The 19,909-nt window shown below is 35.9% G+C and overlaps 1 protein-coding gene across 1 annotated transcript in view; it reads left to right on the forward strand.

The window, feature by feature from the left end:
- LOC121380244 overlaps window positions 1-19,909 on the forward strand; it is a 43,744-nt gene that overhangs the window by 11,600 nt on the left and 12,235 nt on the right. Inside the window, exons 4-16 of the mRNA XM_041509073.1 lie at window positions 598-675; window positions 1,034-1,099; window positions 1,758-1,862; window positions 2,576-2,828; window positions 3,666-3,839; window positions 4,684-4,783; window positions 6,165-6,276; window positions 7,391-7,549; window positions 8,958-9,040; window positions 9,505-9,580; window positions 11,743-11,847; window positions 16,636-16,830; window positions 18,467-18,593. Of these exons, the coding sequence (XP_041365007.1) occupies window positions 598-675; window positions 1,034-1,099; window positions 1,758-1,862; window positions 2,576-2,828; window positions 3,666-3,839; window positions 4,684-4,783; window positions 6,165-6,276; window positions 7,391-7,549; window positions 8,958-9,040; window positions 9,505-9,580; window positions 11,743-11,847; window positions 16,636-16,830; window positions 18,467-18,593 (1,633 nt within the window). The remainder of the gene's footprint in view (window positions 1-597; window positions 676-1,033; window positions 1,100-1,757; window positions 1,863-2,575; window positions 2,829-3,665; window positions 3,840-4,683; window positions 4,784-6,164; window positions 6,277-7,390; window positions 7,550-8,957; window positions 9,041-9,504; window positions 9,581-11,742; window positions 11,848-16,635; window positions 16,831-18,466; window positions 18,594-19,909) is intronic.

Genomic DNA, 19,909 nt, shown 5'->3' on the forward strand with positions numbered 1-19,909 from the left:
AGAGCTAGGACTAGGAAAGTCACCTTGTTATGACGTCGCTTCCCAAAACTACATGTACATGTACATCATTTGTTGGTCTCATGAAATCATTAAAACACATATACATGTATGTCATACTGGTTATATTTCCCTGTATATCTTGAACTATGTGGATAATACATAGAGGATATTTCATGTTTTTTGGCAATTTACCTTTATCTTTAAAATGCCAGCAGCAAAATAGTTCAGTCTTTCTTACAGTGAAGATAACACTGTCTACAGTGACGATAACACATTTTAGAGTAAAATTTTCACTCTATAATGCGTTATCATTACTGAGTGACTGATAACACTTTTATTTCACTGATATTTTAAGATATTTCACTAAATGTTATTTAATAAAATAAAAAAAACTTACTGCTAATGGACAAAATGTAGTTGATTTCCTCTTAGATTGTATGTTAGAATTACTAAATGTTTGACATCCAGTAGTCGATGATTGATTAATCATTGTACTCTAGTGGTGGTGTTAAATAAAGCAGACTTTACCAGTTTTGTTATCAACACTAGAGAATGTCTCATATATTTCTACTTACTGATCAGTTTGTGTATTTACAGGTTACACCCCAAGCAGGCACTTCTCCAGCTTTGCTGAAATTCATATGGACTTACGAAGGACATGTTATTGAGTTCAGGGTCCGTATATATTTTCTTTTCAACTTGTCAGTTTCTTATATGACCTCCTCAATAAAGTTTATGTCGCTACTATGTTGATTATTTAGATTTCGCTAAATTTTAATATTTTATGATTTACAGTATTTCCTTGAAAATTATTTAGAAGTAGCTAATATAAACAAAATTCAATTAGCAAAGTACTAAAAGTTATAGCTACTTTGGATAAGAATGAGCAATTGACTAATTTGGCAACATGCAGGGTGAGCTTTTCAGTAGTTTTTATTGATGGAAATTACCGACAGAAGCTTTGTTAATCTCTGGTTTTGTTTTTGCTTTTTGTCATGCATCATCATTTACTGTGGTAGTTGTTATTCTACAGGTGGAAGTAGCCGATGACCTGATGTTGCTGACGTATGAGCGATGTTGTATGCTGCAGTGTCAAAAGGTTTGTGTTGTCAGTAAATCTTGCTGCTCACAAGAGTTATCAGCTGAGTAAAAAGTTACTTGACGCCTTTGGCTCAGCTGATAGCTCTCGTGGCCAGGTGATTTTGCAGAGTTATTTGCCTCTCATGGTTATGAGGCAAATCTCTATCGTATTTTATATTTTTGGCCATGCGTACAATTTCTGTGTGTGTTAAAACATTGTGCACCTTTCTGTTAAAACAATATACAGTCGGTCATAAATGAAGTGGCTTGGCAAATAGGCTGTATAAATGTCACTCAGCAAATTCTGCTGATACTGATGCTAGTCCAAGACAAATTGCAAATCAAGACATTTATTTATTATCTACATAACCAAGTTTATATATATATATATATATATATATATATATATATAAAAACCAGGTGAAGCACATGTATAATATCAATGATGTAATTTGGGGAAGTGACATCATAACATGGCGTGGCATCCCCAGTTTTTACATAAAAAAGAATAATATGGATAATAAAGAAATTATAACACTTATGTGTGAGTCATACAGAATTTATGAAACTTGTGTCAGGATTTATGTATTACCCTCGCTCTGGCAATACAAGAATCCTGACACTTATTTCGTAAATCAGTACATGAGCTTGAATAATAATGTGTATTTATTAAACAGGTTTCGTCAAATGATCCAAGAGCCGAAGAGCCGTTTTCATTGCTTGGAGCACTTGAAGAAGGATATTTCTCTGATCTTGTGGTGAAGGCAGACTCTGGAAGAGAGGTATTATATTCAGAACGACTTTTAATTTGTAACAGATTTTGTTTTGGGGGGGTAATATATTGATGTGTAACAGTCACAAATTGTATAAAAAGTTGAAGTGTGTTTCGTTTAACAACTTGGAATAGGTAATTTTGACATATAGTCTTGGAGGAAACCCATAACATTTTTCCAATAGAAGCAAGTGATCTTTTATATGCACCATCCCATAAACAGGATAGCACATACCACAGCCTTTGATATTCCAGACATGGAAAGATAACTAGCCCAATGGCACACCAACGGGAATTAATCCTAGACCGACTGCACATCAGGAGAGCACTTTATGACAGGGCTACATCCCACCCCAAATTATATATAATTGCATAGTTTAGGAAAGCGATATACTAAATTTATGACTCTTTGTGTTATACGTTATACATCGATAAAATAAAAAATGACAAACAATTGCAAACAACCCTTCTATATACACAAAAATCATCTTGTAATGTCTTTTCCATAATGTGTGTTACATAATGACGTCCCATTTGATGTAATGACAACATTTTCTGAGGTTTATTGAAGGATAACCTTCAGGTTTTTAACAACGTCCAATAAGAATAGCTAAGAGCAAATTGTGTAACACTAACAGTGTAAAGTTTGTAATTGTAAAATTATCATAATCTTGTAGTTTCTTTTTTAATTAATAAACTAATTTGTAAATTTTTCCTTTTCAGTTTAAAGTGCATTCTGTAATACTTCAGCTGAGTTGTCCGGAGATGGACTGGTCGTCTAACCCACCTCCACTGACCGGTCTGAAAGCCGATGTCCTGGAGGCGACGCTACACTATCTGTATGCTGAGTGTTTGCCGAGGGGCCTGTCGGAGGATACGGCTAAAGCCTGTATCAAGTCGGTCGGCAAGCTGCCTGGCTTCGTGCGATTCTCCGATCTCTGTGATACGTTTCTTAAGAATGCTGCACTGAAACAACGTAAGCTCTACTTTTGTTGATTAGTGACTTTGTTATGTTTCAAATAGTGATGTTGCGTAAGCTCTACTTTTGTCGATAAGTGAGTTTGTTATGTTTCAAATAATGATGTTTCAGTCATAATCTGTAAACTCTTACTTTGTGTTATTATTATATATATATATATATATATATATATCAATTGGTGATGTTCCATAAGCTTGATACCCGGTCAGTCTAGGATCGTTCGCCATCATTGGTCCCATTGAGCTATTTCTCGTTCCAGCCAGTGCACCACAACTGGTATATCAACGGCCATGGTATGTGCTGCCCTGTCTGTGGGATGATGTATACAAAAGATACCTTGCTACAAATGGAAAAATATAGCAGGTTTTCTCTCTAAGACTGTCATAATTACCAATGTGTGACATTCAGTGGCCGATGTAACAAAACAAATTTTTTAATTTGTTCCATAGGCTCTACCTTATTGTATCTCTATTAGTGATGTTCCTTACACACTACCTTCAAATGTTATATCTGTTCGACTAATTGACTGTAATTGGAAGTTTTATTGATTGTGTTCTAGCAATATGATGATCAGTTCTGAAATCCAGTAACAGATTGTTAAAGAAAATGAAAACTGCAATTGTTCTTGCAGTCATGATGTGTATCTGCAGTGAAAATAATAGATGCGTATACATTTCCTCAACATGGGGTTGGATCTGAACGACACAAACTTTATACACACGCACACTTTTTGTCTCTCAGTTTACAGTATTTTTAATTGATTGCTTCTACATTGTCTTTTATGTTGATTAAAAATGGTGACCTTTGTCTGAAATGTTTTTTGTTTTTTTACAGAAATAATTAGTCTGATTACCGACATGCATGGCTGCGCCGATAGAATTATTGAACTATTTACTGTCAAGGGAGCTAACTCTGTGGAGGGTCATTTTGCCGTGGACTCCAGTCTAGTGTCCAACCCAGCCAAACTGTGTTATGTTGTCCGACAGGCACTCAGAGAAGCAGCTGTTGGTGAGTTGAATGAGAACAACACAGAATAATACTAAATTAGACCCCATGGGGTTTTATTATCAAATTAGCTGTCAAAATCAATTGTCATTTCCTAACTATTGCCGAGACATTTTGCCATGGTTGTTTAGCCAAATTATTCCCTGAAAATTCAAAATTGCTGTTATTTCTCACTGTAAAACGATAAATTAAGTTAGCAATTTGATGAAAATTAGAAAAACTCTTGTGTTAGTTTGTTAGTATTTTCGCCCATTGGGAATGTGCAAAGTGGCATGCAAATAGAATTGGTGAATGTAGTGCACATGGTACCGTATATCACTGTGTATTAGCTGACTCTGTGGATAGGCTGACCCTTAGATTGCAGCTCAAAATCTGGTACAAACAGTTTGGTATGGTGTTTAAGCCGACTCATCTTTTATATAGTTGAACCAGACAAAAATATAGATATATCGAGATAATGTCGGTCTCTTGCAACACTCGATTGCAGGCATTTGAAGATTAATGGAGTACTGAAAAGCAATGACTTCTTCAGACTAGCAGAATCGTTCACAGGCACCGATCTAGAGGGGGAGTGTTGAGGGACCCCCCTCCCATACAAAATATTCTGGATCTGCACCTGTTTTATGTGTACTAATCTGGGATAGGGCATTTCTACCCAAAGAGATATAATTTGCATCAGTGAAGAGTCTTCTTTGATTACTTTTTCCTCATGATTGTGGATCAATTAAGTACAAACCTGGCACTTTAAACTTAAAACCCAATGACTTAACCCTTGCCTCGCAGATGGTATCTGAAGATAAAGAGTTTTGTATGAACTGAATAGTCTGTCTGTTTTGTTTTCTTCCAGCCTGTGCCAAGCTCTTGATTCTGTGTGATTTATTTTCCAAGAGAAAGGGTGAGCTGTCGAGGGAGGAGAGACACGAAATAATGAAATATGCCAAGTCACGGTACAGCTTTCAACTCCATTTAGTATTGATTGATGTAGTACACACACACACACACACACACACACACACACACACACACACACACACACACATATTACTCATGGGTCGGTCCGTACATCCAAACAATCAATCAAGTTGCTATTATCTTTTCTTTTTCTTCTTCTTGTTTTTAAACATACATTTATAGTCCCCAGTGCAATCTGACCATGTCACGGTTGGGTAGCTTTGATTTCATGACCAAACAATGAAGTTAGATACGGTTTGCGCATATATATAACAAGTGATATAGAATTAATTTAAACATGCACATTGATTTATTAAATCATTGAGAAAACCCAGTACATTTTTCCATTAGTAGCAAGGGATCTTAGGTATGCACAATCCCACAGACAGGATAGCACATACCACAGCCTTTGATATACCGGTCGTGGTGCACTGGCTAGAACAAGAAATAGCCCAATGGGTCCACTGATGGGGATCAATCCCAGACCAACCGCATACCAAGAAAGCCGTTTACCACTGAGATATGTCCCGTCCCCGATTGTGCTTTATATTCTGTCCCATCCTCCTACAAAAACATTTTTTGTTAATAATTTCAATTTGGTTTCATGCAAGAAAAAAAGTAAAATTGTTTTGAAAATAACAAAAATATATTAAAAAATTATGCAATTTTAAACAAATTTAGTTCCGAAATAAATAAAACTTTAATGCATACCATAGTCGAAAACCCCCGACTCTTATGGCTGCCATTTTGGTTTTATGGACTGGTGTAGTCTTGATCAATTACACTACAGAGGGAGCAACAACAAAATTATCAGAGATCTCTTATATGGTAAGACTATACCAGTCCATAAAACAAAAATTGCAGCCATAATGCTGTAAATGTCAGGGCTCGAAACGGCCTGTGGCCAGGTCGCCAAATGCAACCAATGGCCTGTTTGGGCGACTTAAATATTAAAAAAATAATGGCATTAGTCACCCAAATAATATTATCTTCTTTAGAGCTATAACATATGAGCCACTATTAATATTTGTATTCCACATTAAAATCTTGCTCGTGGTTCGCTTACCATAATTTGCCAACATGCATTATTATTTTTGGGGACACCATATTTTTTGGCGAGTTTCGAACCCTGAATGTTTTATCTTACTATGTTACATAGATGTATTACAGTTTTATTTATTTCTGAACTGAATATTTTGTTAATTGCACTAAAAAGTTATCTATTTTTGTTATTTTTGTTATTTCCAAAACCTTTTGACTTTCTTACGTCAAACCAAACTGAAATTATTTACAAAAATCTTTTTGTAGGAGGATGGGACTAAGTAAAGAGAAAGTGATTAAAGTTTTCTTCAGCCTTTCTTTTGTTCTTTCTTTCAGACTGCCTATTTTTATGAACCAGTTGCACAGGTTTCTAGAGGTCTGCAAGGAGCATGCTGACCAGTTGAGTGTTGCGCAGAGGGAGGAAATAGCAAATTACTTAGTCCCAGAGGTACGCTGTTAGCTAGTGGAACATTTAATGTCTTAATTGTAATATTCGTTAACCAAGATAATGTCTTAATTTTAGTATTAGTAGCTGCTCGTTAACTAAAGTACTATCTTAATATGAGTATAGGTAGCCACTCATTAACCGAGATAATGTCTTAATTTTAGTATTAGTAGCTGCTCGTTAATTAAAGTACTATCTTAATATGAGTATAGGTAGCCACTCATTAACCGAGATAATGTCTTAATTTTAGTATTAGTGGTTGCTCGTTAGCTAAAGTACTATCTTAATATGAGTATAGGTAGCCACTCATTAACCGAGATAATGTCTTAATTTTAGTATTAGTGGTTGCTCGTTAGCTAAAGTACTATCTTAATATGAGTATAGGTAGCCACTCATTAACCGAGATAATGTCTTAATTTTAGAATAGGTATTCACTCATTAACTAAGATAATGTGTTAATTTTAGTTTAGGTAGTTGCTTGTTAAATAAGATAATGTGTTAATTGTAGAATAGGTATTCACTCATTAACTATGATAATGTGTTAATTTTAGAATAGGTATTCACTCATTAACTATGATAATGTGTTAATTTTGGTTTAGGTAGTTGCTTGTTAACTATGATAATGTGTTAATTTTAGAATTAGATAGGTACTGTTTTAATTTTAGTATAGGTAGATGCTAGCATGAGTACTTCGAGAGCAAGATGGACATTTGGATGGTTAGGATCGCTTTCTCAGCCAGAGATAATTGCCTACCATGTGGTAGGCAGCAATTCCATGTTTTCGCTATATAGTTATCTCTGGCTAAGAGTGTGATCCTAACTGTCCAAATATCCGTCTAGCTCTCGAATGGCAGAGTACTCGGGCTAAGGTAGACACTTGTGGTAAAGTGCATCACGACTGGTATATCAAAGGCCGTGGTATGTGCTATCCTGTCTGTGGGATGGTGCATATAAAAGTTCCCTTGCTACTAATTGAAAAATGTAGAAGGTTTCCTCTCTAAGACAATATGTCCGAATTACCAAATGTTTGACATCCAAAAGCCGATGATTAATAAATCAATGTGCTTTAGTGGTGTCGTTAAACAAAACAAACAAACTTTTATCTTTTCCAATCCAGCTGGAAGTGACTCTGGAGATGATGTCCAAGTTTGCCATGGAGACGAAGGCAGCCTTAGAACAGATCATTTCTGCGAGCAATGCGGTCGAGAAGTCTGACCGGGGCGACAAATACAAGAAGAGTCACATGGGCGATGTTCTTGGCAAGGCTCTGAGAAATGTAACTACTGAAGAAGATTGAATTACTGTTAACGTGTTTATTAGTTTATTGGTCCCCTACCATTCCAACTGGAGGGGTCTGTAGGTTTTGTCTCTGTCTGTGTGTCTGTCTGTCTGTCTTGGCAAGGCTCTGAGAAATGTAACTACTTGAAGAAGATTGAATTACTGTTAACATGTTCATTAGTTTATTGGTCCCTACCATTCCAACTGGAGGGGTCTGTAGGTTTTGTCTCTGTCTGTCTGTCTTGGCAAGGTTCTGAGAAATGTAACCACTTGAAGAAGATTGAATTACTGTTAACATGTTCATTAGTTTATTGGTCCCTACCATTCCAACTGGAGGGGTCTGTAGGTTTTGTCTCCATCTGTCTGTCTGTCTGTCTTGGCAAGGTTCTGAGAAATGTAACTACTTGAAGAAGATTGAATTACTGTTAACGTGTTTATTAGTTTATTGGTCCCTACCATTCCAACTGGAGGGGTCTGTAGGTTTTGTCTCCATCTGTCTGTCTGTCTGTCTTGGCAAGGTTCTGAGAAATGTAACTACTGAAGAAGATTGAATTACTGTTAACATGTCCATTAGTTTATTGGTCCCCTACCATTCCAACTGGAGGGGTCTGTAGGTTTTGTCTCCGTCCGTCTGTCTGTCTGTCTTGGCAAGGTTCTCAGAAATGTAACTACTTGAAGAAGATTGAATTACTGTTAACGTGTTTATTAGTTTATTGGTCCCCTACCATTCCAACTGGAGGGGTCTGTAGGTTTTGTCTCTGTCTGTCTGTCTGTCTGTCTGTCTGTATGTCTCGGCAAGGTTCTGCGAAATGTAACTACTTGAAGAAGATTGAATTACTGTTAACATGTTCATTAGTTTATTGGTCCCCTACCATTCCAACTGGAGGGGTCTGTAGGTTTTGTCTGTCTGTCTGTCTGTCTGTCTGTCTGTCTCGGCACGGTTCTGAGAAATGTAACTACTTGAAGAAGATTGAATTACTGTTAACATGTTCATTAGTTTATTGGTCCCCTACCATTCCAACTGGAGGGGTCTGTAGGTTTTGTCTCTGTCTGTCTGTCTGTCTGTCTGTCTGTCTGTCTTGGCAAGGCTCTGAGACATGTCACAACTTGAAGAAGATTACATTACTGTTTATGTGTTTATTAATCCCTTACCCATACAGTATGTTTTACTTAAATGCTAGTCAGTATGCCAGTTGGATACAAAAAGGAACAAGAATTCAAATTAATTTTAAGAATGTATTTGTCCTGACTTAAATAAAATAAATATTTGGAATATATTAAAAACCTTTATTATTTTTTATTTAAATGGTATAAATTGTTAGATTTATAAATTGGATAAAAACTCATTAACTTTATTGTTTTTAAATAGTAAGTATGGTATCACTTTTTTTCTTTCTTTTTTCTAGGCACTACATATTAAAGAACTAAAGAAACTGAAAAGTTTTCATGACAGAACAACCACAAGTTTTATGCATTTAATGCAAAGAAAGTAAGTCTTGCAGTCTTAATCGTACAAATGAAAGAATTTATTTCATACAATTAAAACAGATCTTAAGTTGGTCTCAATGGGTTAGCGAGGGAAGGGGGGCTCGGGAGCCATGCCCCCTCCTAAATCAAACTTTTCAAACGTCTGGTTTTTTAAAACTATTAAATTTGATAAAATCATACATACATACATACATATATAGGGTGAGTTGGCCCCCGAATATGTGTTCCCCCCCAACACCTACCCACCCAATATAAAATCTTGGTTGTCTGGTGTACATTTTCTGCTGTAATCAGTTTTATCAGCAATTCACTTTTTAGGTTGCATTATGCAATAACTTGTGCAATTTTAATGACATCCTTTTGTTTTAAAGCATTTTTTAAAATTCAGTTAATAATTTATCAGTGTAGTTAACTCGCCTTGTATTTTCTCAACATTTAGTCATTTGACTTTTTTTCCTTTCACAGAGAGCATTTTTGTTTGATGACACAGAGGGAAAAAGTGCGAGCGACTTCAAAAAATCTAGAACAGTTAGCTGATGAGGTAATGTTTAGGTTTTAAATACGGAGACTGTTTTAATCTATTGCAATGAAAGGTAGATCAGTGTTCTCAAATAACCATCTCAGTTTAATAGCAATTTGTTAGACTATTTTTTTATTCATCTAAATTGTCTAATATACCGTATATTGTCCTGTTTTAGCCGACTTTTCAAGCCTCTAAATGAGAAAATGGATCAACAGAAATTGTCTAAGAAAATACAATAAAATATCGGCGTATACAGAAATACGACACTAACGAAAACATGTCTGTCATTCTACACCTCGAAACCTTACCATTACTTTATTTATCCAGTATTTTTAACATCCTGTATTATATCCCATACCAGTGTCCATTTGTTTGTTTGATACACACAATAAAAGTTGTATTTTATTTGAGAAATGAAATTTATTTTATTTTTATCATGTCAAAAAAAAGCCACAGACAAGTAGTACTAGTATTTGTCTTCAGTTGCATATTTAATTGGTCAGAACTGATGACTTTTACTTACCATCATTGTTTATTTTGCAATTCCCAATAAATGATCAGAAACTTTGTTTCATTAGAGATATCACCACTTATAAAAAGAACGGAAGAGGTAGTGTTCATCATTGCAATTACATATCGTGGGTGTTAAATACTATTTACACCAACTTATAACAGTGAAACTACATTTATCATCTTGCGATATCCATGCGATCAATTCAATTGAAAAAGATAGAAATAAAACGACAGAACAATGTCATCCCACATTTGAAGATTTAAAAAAAAAAAAAAACCTTTATTCTTGTTTAGTTATTGTGAAATCTTTATTAAAATAGTTTTTGTACATTGTACTTTGATCGTTTATTAAAAGTTGAAACAAATTCCCACAATTGACTGTTGCAGGAGACCGACATTGTCTCGATCGCATACATATCTACATAAAAGTTGAGTCGGCTTATGCATATATGCTTCTATTCCTCCAGGTTAGGTGATGGAATTGATGAATATATGTTGGGATTACACATTATGAAATTAAACATTATGAAATTAAACGGTGGTCGAAATACTACCGCCCCGACCAGGTTTTGCTGGTCAACATCACCACGGGCCAGGATATATTTTTGCCTTCTGTCTTGTTGGACCATAATTTATAATCACGTTTGGTCCTGTAGGCTTTGATTCAGCACAGCAGAATTTGTAGCTTACCGGACTGAATGTCCGGCAGGAATACCAGCCAATTTCGACCCCTGGCAAACTTCAGAAGATAACCAATTTCAATACATGTTTGAAGTATTTGATTAGGTTACACAACTATAATTTGCTTTTTAGTTCATTCGGTTGAGTGCTCGCCTAAAGTGCTTGCGCTGCAGGATCAAACCACTTCGGTGGATCCATTCAACTGATTGGGGTTTTTCTTGTTGCAACCAGTGCACCACACACAACTGGACAAAAGTTGTGGTGTGTACATTCCTGTCTGTGGGAAAGTGCTTATAAAAGATCCCTTGCTACTAATGGGGAAAAATGTAGCGGTTTTCCTCTCTAAGACTCTATGTCATAGTTACCAAATGTTGACATCCAGTAGCCGATGATTAATTAATCAATGTGCTCTAGTGGTGTCATTAAACAAAACAAACTAACTATAATTCACTTAATCAAACAAATGGTTAAATAGGTAAAAAAGAAATCATGTGAACCTAAAATGTAGAAATATTATCCCCTGGGTATGACATTCCCGCACTATGCTATTGAAACAAGATGTGCTCTCAGATCAGGTAAAACATTTCAAAGGGACAGACCCTACTTTCAACCCGTGAAAATTAACACTAAGTTTAGTTAATCTACAAACCTGAAACACAGTTGGATAAAGTTACAGTTGAGTGAAACATGAGTCTTTGACTTTGAAATAGTGAAATACTCTCTAAAAATAGACTAAAACTCGACTCAATAACTGTTACTTCTCAGATGCATGTGCGTTTTTAAAAATATGAGAAATACATTTTGTGATATTAAAAACACCAGGATGACCAAAATGTTCGAATGTATGGAAAATGATAATCTAAACCATAAAATCTAAGTAAAGTATGATTTCAGTTATCAAAAACGGCTATAATAGTCAACAATATGCCTTAGTGTTTAAAAACTAGGGTATGTCCCTTTAATGTACTGTGGTGTTGTTTTTGTAGGTGCCACATTTTCTTACTCGGTTGAAGGAATTGATGTCCGCTCTTGATGAGAAAGTGACGTGGAGAGAATGGAAGTACCTTTTTAAACTGGGCACTTCAAAAGTTGTAAGTAAACCAGTTGTAAAACAATTGGTTAATTATAGTATGGTTTAGAGCTACGGACAGTATGTGTAGAAGTAGAATTTTAACCTCTTCGCAAAACTGCAAATAACTTTACTTCTATTTATACAAATTACAGATAAGGGGCTTGAACTGTGTTTTTAATCTTTAGACTACTGGATACATTTTTGACAAAAACCCCATTGAGTGGGTACAAGTTAATATTTTTTACTCACATATATTTACATAAATGTTTTATAAATACATAAAATAAAGTTCATATTTGAATCAGTAAGTATTATTTTTGTAGGTTTTTCTGATTTTTATAATATTTTACTTCAGTTAACATTGATTCAAATTATGTAAAATTTTGGGAAAAAGTCGCATTTACTTACAGCTGTCCAGTATTTATATCCATTATTCCCAAAACAGTGGTTTTCTGACCAGAATTTTATTTTTAAAAAATGAACTACAATTCAGTTCCCAATAATTGGTGATTTTCATTGTTAAAATATCACATTTATTATCAAATTAGCTGTCACAATTAGCTATTGATCCCTGAAAATTACCACGACATGCTGCCACTGGTGTCGGGTGAAAATACTTGCCGAAAACCAAAGTTTTGAACTCAAAATCTAAGGTATTTCCCATTGGAAAACAAAAAAACAAAAGCCACCATCTTATCAAGTAATCTGTTTTTTGTATTATATTTCCGTTTCCGGTGTGTCATTTGCAAAACAGTGGGAAATATGAATTGGGGAATGCACTGTATGCGTGACGTCGGGCGAGATATCTAGCCTGCAGTAGTCAGAAGGTTAAAGAAAACTAGCGTAATGGGAAGTAACTCACTGGCCTATCTAGTTATTCAGCTGTGTGGAATGCCAATGAAAGTAAGTGGCTAGGATGGATAAAGAATGTATGATGTATGTCGTCAGCACAGTGAACGTTTAAAGTTGGCCCTTCAGTCATTCACTTTTTTCTCTTTTTTATGTAAAACAACTGTTATATTAGCTTATTAAATAAGAACCTTATGTGTTGGAAAGATGCATACCCGGACCACCAACACATACTGACATTTAAACAAATGAAAAATGTGTAATTTTAGAGTTAATAAAAAACCATGATTATTCCTGCTAACTGGGTGCATCCATTTTGTTTCGTTTTTGTGACGTCCGGTGGTATAGCTTTGGGCGATTTGTAAAACAACATAAATGACTTGATAGTATTATAAACTATTTAACTAAATATATTTCAGTTTGTATCAATAGAAAGAAATGGAGTTATAGTATTTTTCTCTTTAAAAAAATCCAAAGAAAAAATCTTTATTATTAGGCCTATTGGTAGGGTACGTTCGAGCAAAACAGACCACTCATGATACCCAAGTGATAATTTTCTCTTCTATGGGACCACGTGATTTTAGATGGGAAAGTCTACTTAATCAAGGGTTTTACAGAATTACTTACAGTAATAAAGTGATAATGTTCATTACGATTTGAGGGGCGTCCGCGCAGCTATCCGACAATACCTTGTGATGTTAATAAAAGAGGCATGTCTTTTTAGTGTCTAAAAGATGTAAAATGGCTTGGTCAAAGAGCCACGACAAGAAACCGGGGGTTTTCAGTCGTACCAATGTATTTATAATAAATGATACATGGCATACTTCCCACATCACACAAACTGGATAGCATACACGACGTCCTTTGATGGATCATTGGTTGGGATGGGAAATAATCAAATGGGGCCCACTGAAGAGGATCGAACCTTCAGCAAATGGAACCTCAGACAGATGTTCTTGCTACATTATCCCAGACATTTGGGGACAAGGACTTTTATATGTAAAATCTGATTATTATTTTTTCATTTGAGAGGAACTCTCAATCCTGTGTTGGGGGATTGTCTGATACCCCCGGCCCCCCCCCCCCCCCCCCCCCCCCCCCCCCCCCCCCTACGGGCCTGACATGGTACTTAATATGTTTGCTTCAAATATTCAAACGAATTACCTTATGACTGGTACCTTATGGCTGTGCATAATAAACCTCATGAGTTTATAATAAAGAGACCATCCTGAGTTTGTAGCTATATTATCAAGCTGTCGGCTAGTCTAATCTGTTATAAATAAAACTTACATCTTTCTTAGGTTAAATAATCTTGCTTCGAATTTAAATAGCTGTATATGCAATACAGTTACATTTCTGACCATTCTCAGGTCGGTAGCAACAGAGACGTCGGAGGGGGGACTATAGCCAGGGGGATTATAAACCCAGTTTAAAAATATGGCTTTTGCCCCCCCCCCCCCCAATAGACTGTGTCCCTCCACTACAGATTGTGCCTCCTTCCCTCCCCCAACTCTAGATATCGTTCCTACAGGCCTGATTCTAATGTTTTATATACCATAGCTCAAATTTCATATGTATCATTTAATTTTATTCCAAATACTGAACAAACTTTTAAATAACTTGGTGAAAAGAAATCCCGACAAGAATCTTGAATGTATTTATCTCTATAATGCTTTATAAATATTTAAATCATGTTAAATACAATAAATATCTGCATACATACACGCGCACACACATTAATATTATTTCAGCCTTTATCCGATATTTATTACGAATCCGAACCGATGGTTTGTCGGGCATTAACAATCAAATATTTTTTTATTTCGTGATAAGCAATAATTCGCAAATGTCTCCAATAAGTCTTGTTGGATGTCGACAGAATTTTCGGGTTCCCTACTGATAGAATAATTAATCATGGAGATATTCACATTCCTATTGCGTGGCCTCCCATTGTCTGTGCCCCTAACTTGTCCACAGGTATATTTTTGCGACATCTCGCGTGAGTTTGCGTTTTGCGTACTCAAGTTACCCTGCAATGGGCATATGTGCAGTGGAATGTGAAAGAGGTCTATTGTACATTTGCAATTTTTGGAGTTGAAAGTTGTTACATTTAATCTAAATTTGAGTTTTTACACAACAGTTACATATCTCAATAGGTATTCATTTGCAGACTGTTGAGATACGCTGTAGCAAATTTAATAAATGTGTTCAAGATTTCAGTTGTAAAATATTGTTTTACTTGGATCTGAGCCAAATGTGAGGTGCTAATAATTGTACTACCTCACAGATATGTGCATCACTTACATTTATTTATTTGACCGGCCTCGGTGGTGTCGTGGTTAGGCCATCGCTCTACAGGCTGTTAGGTACTGGGTTCGGATCCCAGTCGAGGCATGGGATTTTTAATCCAGATACCGACTCCAAACCCTGAGTGAGTGCTCCGCAAGGCTCAATGGGTAGCTGTAAACCACTTGCACCGACCAGTGATCAATAACTGGTTCAGCAAAGGCCATGGTTTGTGCTATCCTGCCTGTGGAAAGCGCAAATAAAAGATCCCTTGCTGCTAATCGGAAAGAGTAGCCCATGTAGTGGCGACAGTGGGTTTCCTCTCAAAATCTGTGTGGTCCTTAACCATATGTCTGACGCCATATAACCGTAAATAAAATGTGTTGAGTGCGTCGTTAAATAAAACATTTCTTTCTTTCTTTTTTTATTTATTTAGTCATGGTTCGAACCTCAGTTTGTGAAGTGGGAAGCGATCTCAAATATCATTATTGAAACAAATGCCACAAACTGTAAAGCAGTTGTAGAAATTAGTCTCAAAATAGGATTTGTGGTTTTAACTTGTTTAACAGTAACGTGGAAGACGTGAGAGAAACGAGAATAAAAACTTAAGATTTATTTTATCACTTCTGAAAGTCAAGAATTCTCAGTGGATCTGAAACACTGTGGAAATTAAAATGAAAGCTAGAGCTCCTTGTGAAGTTAGTTATCATTCATTTACAATTATTTTCATGTGTATATCCAGTTAAGGCTCACCGATCAAGAACGCTATCCTGGGCACACACCTCGGCTATTTGGGCTGTCTTGCCAGTACAGAGGGTTTGTGGTTAGTTGTTAGTGGTTAGTGTGAGAGAAGATGGTGTAGTGACCATACACCTACCCACTGAGTTGTTAAACTTGCTCTGGGTGGGAGCCGGTACCAAGAGACGAACCCAATACCTACCAGTCTTGTGTCCAATGACTCCACTACCAATGCCGGTAGTTGATTATCAGAAAGCATATTGTGCGTTTTGAACAGTATTCGCTGCCTGGCCCCAATCAATTTGGTGTCTTATCTATTACCAGATACTAATGCACTGAAGTTTGTTTTTTTCTTCTTCGTAGCTCAGTGGTAAAATGCTAACCTGATGTGTGGTCAGTCTTATATATCGATGATGGGCCTGTTAGGCTATTTCTTGTTCCAGCCAGTGTACCACAACTGGTATATCAAAGGCTGTGGAATGTGCTACCCTGTCTGTGGGATGGTGTATATAAAAGATCCCATGGTACATTTGGAAAAATGTAGTTGTTTCCTCTCTAAGACTATATGTCAAAATGTCAAAGGCCGTGGTATTTGCTTTCCTGTTTGGGAAAGTGCATATAAAAGATCCCTTGATGCTAATGGGATGACTATGAGTCAGAATTACCAAATGTTTGACATTCAATAGCCGATGATTAATAAATCAATGTGCTCTAGTGATGTCATTAAACCAAACAAACTTTATATGTCAAAATTACCACGTTTGACATCCAGTAGCCGATGATTAATAAATCAATGTGCTCTAGTGGTGTTGTTAAACCAAACAAACTTTATATGTCAAAATTACCACGTTTGACATCCAGTAGCTGATGATTAATAAATCAATGTGTATTGTTAAACCAAACAAACTTTACCTTTGTTTCCTCTGTGTTGCAGGCCTGGGGTTTAGGGAAGGTTTTGTCGAACAAGTCGACGATGCAGTCTCTCATTGATCAAGTCTGTGATATGGCGAACAGAGAGCAGTTCACGATGTCGCTGGCAGCGCTCGGTCTCGTCACCACGGAGCCGAGTCCAGAGGGAGCCAGTATCACCAGCAAAACATCACAACCAGGTCTTACGAAATATGCACAGGTATACAGAGAAGTTGTGTTATAAAATTATAAAAATTGTTTGACATCTTTTGTTACTTTATTGATGTATTATGCAACTGGTATGTACATTAATTTTGAAATGTTATACATTAATGATAATTGGATTCTGCATATGAGCTTTGGAAGCCAAAATGGTCACATTTCTACTGGGGATTGGGGATGGGGTGGGGTTTTTTTTTTTAATTTTCATACTTGCTGTGGGGCATTTTGGGACAAACATTTCACTGTGAAAAACATGGGCATCAGGCTACCATATATTCTAGAAGCCCAATTTGATCTCAGATGTCAGGTGTTCCCTTCCATCAATATGCCATATGCGAACCAACCATACTTGTGTCTAGACGGCGACTCCGACCAAGCTAGACGGCATCTAGACTGGTCGATTTTTTTGTTGAAAATTTCCAGGTTTTTTTATTTGTCGTAGGGGAGCAGGCCCGTAGGAACAATATCTTGGGGAGGGTGCACAACTTCTAGTGGGGGATCACAGAGTCCATAGTGGGAAGAAGGGACACAAGCCATATTTTTACTTTTTTTTCAATTTCGTCCTTGAGTACAGTCACCCTCAATTCCCACGGGCCTGGGAGGTCGAATCTGTTTGCTGGGTTATTAGGGTTTTTTTTAAATGTTATGCTTTTTTTTTGCTTTTTTTTTTTTGCTTTTTTTTGGAGGGTGGGGGCAATAAAATATGACATTACATATGTGCTATTTGATCCACGCTAAGTCTATAACTTTGTATTATGACGATCACAGGTTACATGCCATTTACAAGCTTTGTTAAATAAGTCTATTAGTATGTTTTATGACGATCGCGGGTTACATGCCCTTTACGAGCTTTGTTAAATAAGTCTATTAGTATGTTTTATGATACTTCTGCTAAACATTTTGGAGAAAGTAGTACCCTGTATGCCCTCACAAGTCATTTGTTACTTTAATTCAATTCATAAATATCAATTTCTTGCACACCCATTGGATAAAACACCATGATGAAATTTGTACCTATAATGTATGTAAATTTTAGCTAGAAAAACTCCTTTAAAATTCTTTTAATGCTGTTAGCAAATAGAATACTGAACTTGTCTTCATTAAATACCATTTATCTTCCATTTAACTTTTTCTTGATACATACCTTTCGAAACCACTCATTGTAAAGATAAATGTTATCTAACAATCTCAAATTATAATACTTTTTGAAACCACTCATTGTAATTTTAAATGTTATCTAACGATCTAAAATGATAATACATTTTCAAACAACTCATAGTAAAGATAAATGTTATCTAACAATCTAAAATGATAATACAGTTTAATGATAATTAGAAGATTAAAGTCACTAACCCCAGTTTCCTGAAGTATGTATCTTTTCCAGTTTAAGCTATTACAAACACTATGACAACCAGAACCACCTTGAATATGCCAAAATTAATAATTTAAGCAAGAAATTATAAGTAAGCAAGAGATTATAAATAATGTCGAATTCATTTGTAAAAAAAAAAAAAAAAAGCCAAAATATTTGTATGCTATTTAATAATAGGGTCAGTGCCTTTAGTATTGTATATATCATATATATGTATGTATATGTTTATATATAGATATTATAAAATTTCTTTTTCTTGCAGTTGAGTTCGATAGAGTCATTATGTATACCTCCACATGCTCACGATAGCCAGACAGCTAGCAAAGCTTTGAGTCTGTTAAAAACCGGGCACAATACAGACATGACGTTTGAAATCCGAGCAGTCCATGGTACATTTTATAATATTAATTTGTCTGACAACAGACATTCAGGGAATACATTTACATCTATGTATTGTATTATTCTTTAGCTATTACCATTCAGGTTCAAGAATCTTGTGCAAAATTCCACAGATTTTGTCTGAATCTGGTTTTGATATTTTAAATTGTTCAGATTTGATGAAAACTTTATTTAGATGTGGGTGAGGTGTAATCTGAATTCCAGAGACGGGGCATAGCTCAGTGGTAAAGAGCTAACCTGATGCGCGGTCGGTCTAGGATCAATCCCCGTCCAGGGAACATTTTGTTCAGTATCGCATCGCGATTTGCTATGCATGTTTCAGTTATCACTTCACCATTTTAAAACATTAAACAGTAGTTGCCAATCAATTTTCAATTAACTAGAAATATCACTAATCAAGATTTTGAAAACAAAATGTTTCCTGCCGTCGGTAGACCCATTGGGCTATTTTTCATTCCAGCTAGTGCACCACAACTGGTATATCAAAGGCAGTGGTGTGTGCAATCCTGTCTGTGGGATGGTGCATATAAAACATCCCTTGTTACTAATGGAGAAACGTAGCGAGTTTCCTCTCTAAGACTATAATCAAAATAACCAAATGTTTGACATCCAATAGCTGATGGTTATTAAATCAATGTGCTCTAGTGGTGTCGTTGAGGAAAAAAACTTTGCTTGTTTGACAGATAACAGACATTCAGGGACAAGAATTTCATGCAAAAGTTCCACAGGTTTTGTCTCATTCTGGCTTGATCTTGTGCTCGTCTGAGGTGCTTACATCGCAGGATCAAACCACCTCGGAGGATCTATTCAACTGATTGGATTTTATCTCGTTTAAACCAGTGCACCACAACTGGTAAAAGGCCATGGTATGTGCTTTCTTGTCTTTGGGAAAGTGCATATAAAAGATCCATTACTGCATTAGAAAAATGTTTCCTCTCATGACTACGAGTCAGAATTACCAAATGTTTGACATCCAATAGCCGATGTTTAATAAATCAACATGCTCCAGTGGTGTTGTTAAACAAAGGAAACAAACAAACTGGGTTGATCTTTTAAATTGTCGGTATAGGATATAATATCGGTGAAAATTGAATATACATGTCGGTGAGGTACATGTATAATGTGAAAATTTCTGTTTCCAACATCAATCATCAACAGTGTGTCATAAACATTGTTTAAATATCTCTCTTCTTTCATGTATAGTGGTGTTTTAAATAAAAATATACTATACGTCAAGTAATTATTACATTAATATATCAGCGGACTGTTTGTTGCACATTTACGAAGAAAAAAGAATATAGGTATT

This window comes from Gigantopelta aegis, chromosome 8, assembly GCF_016097555.1.
Source record: "Gigantopelta aegis isolate Gae_Host chromosome 8, Gae_host_genome, whole genome shotgun sequence".
Lineage (NCBI taxonomy): Eukaryota > Metazoa > Mollusca > Gastropoda > Neomphalida > Peltospiridae > Gigantopelta > Gigantopelta aegis.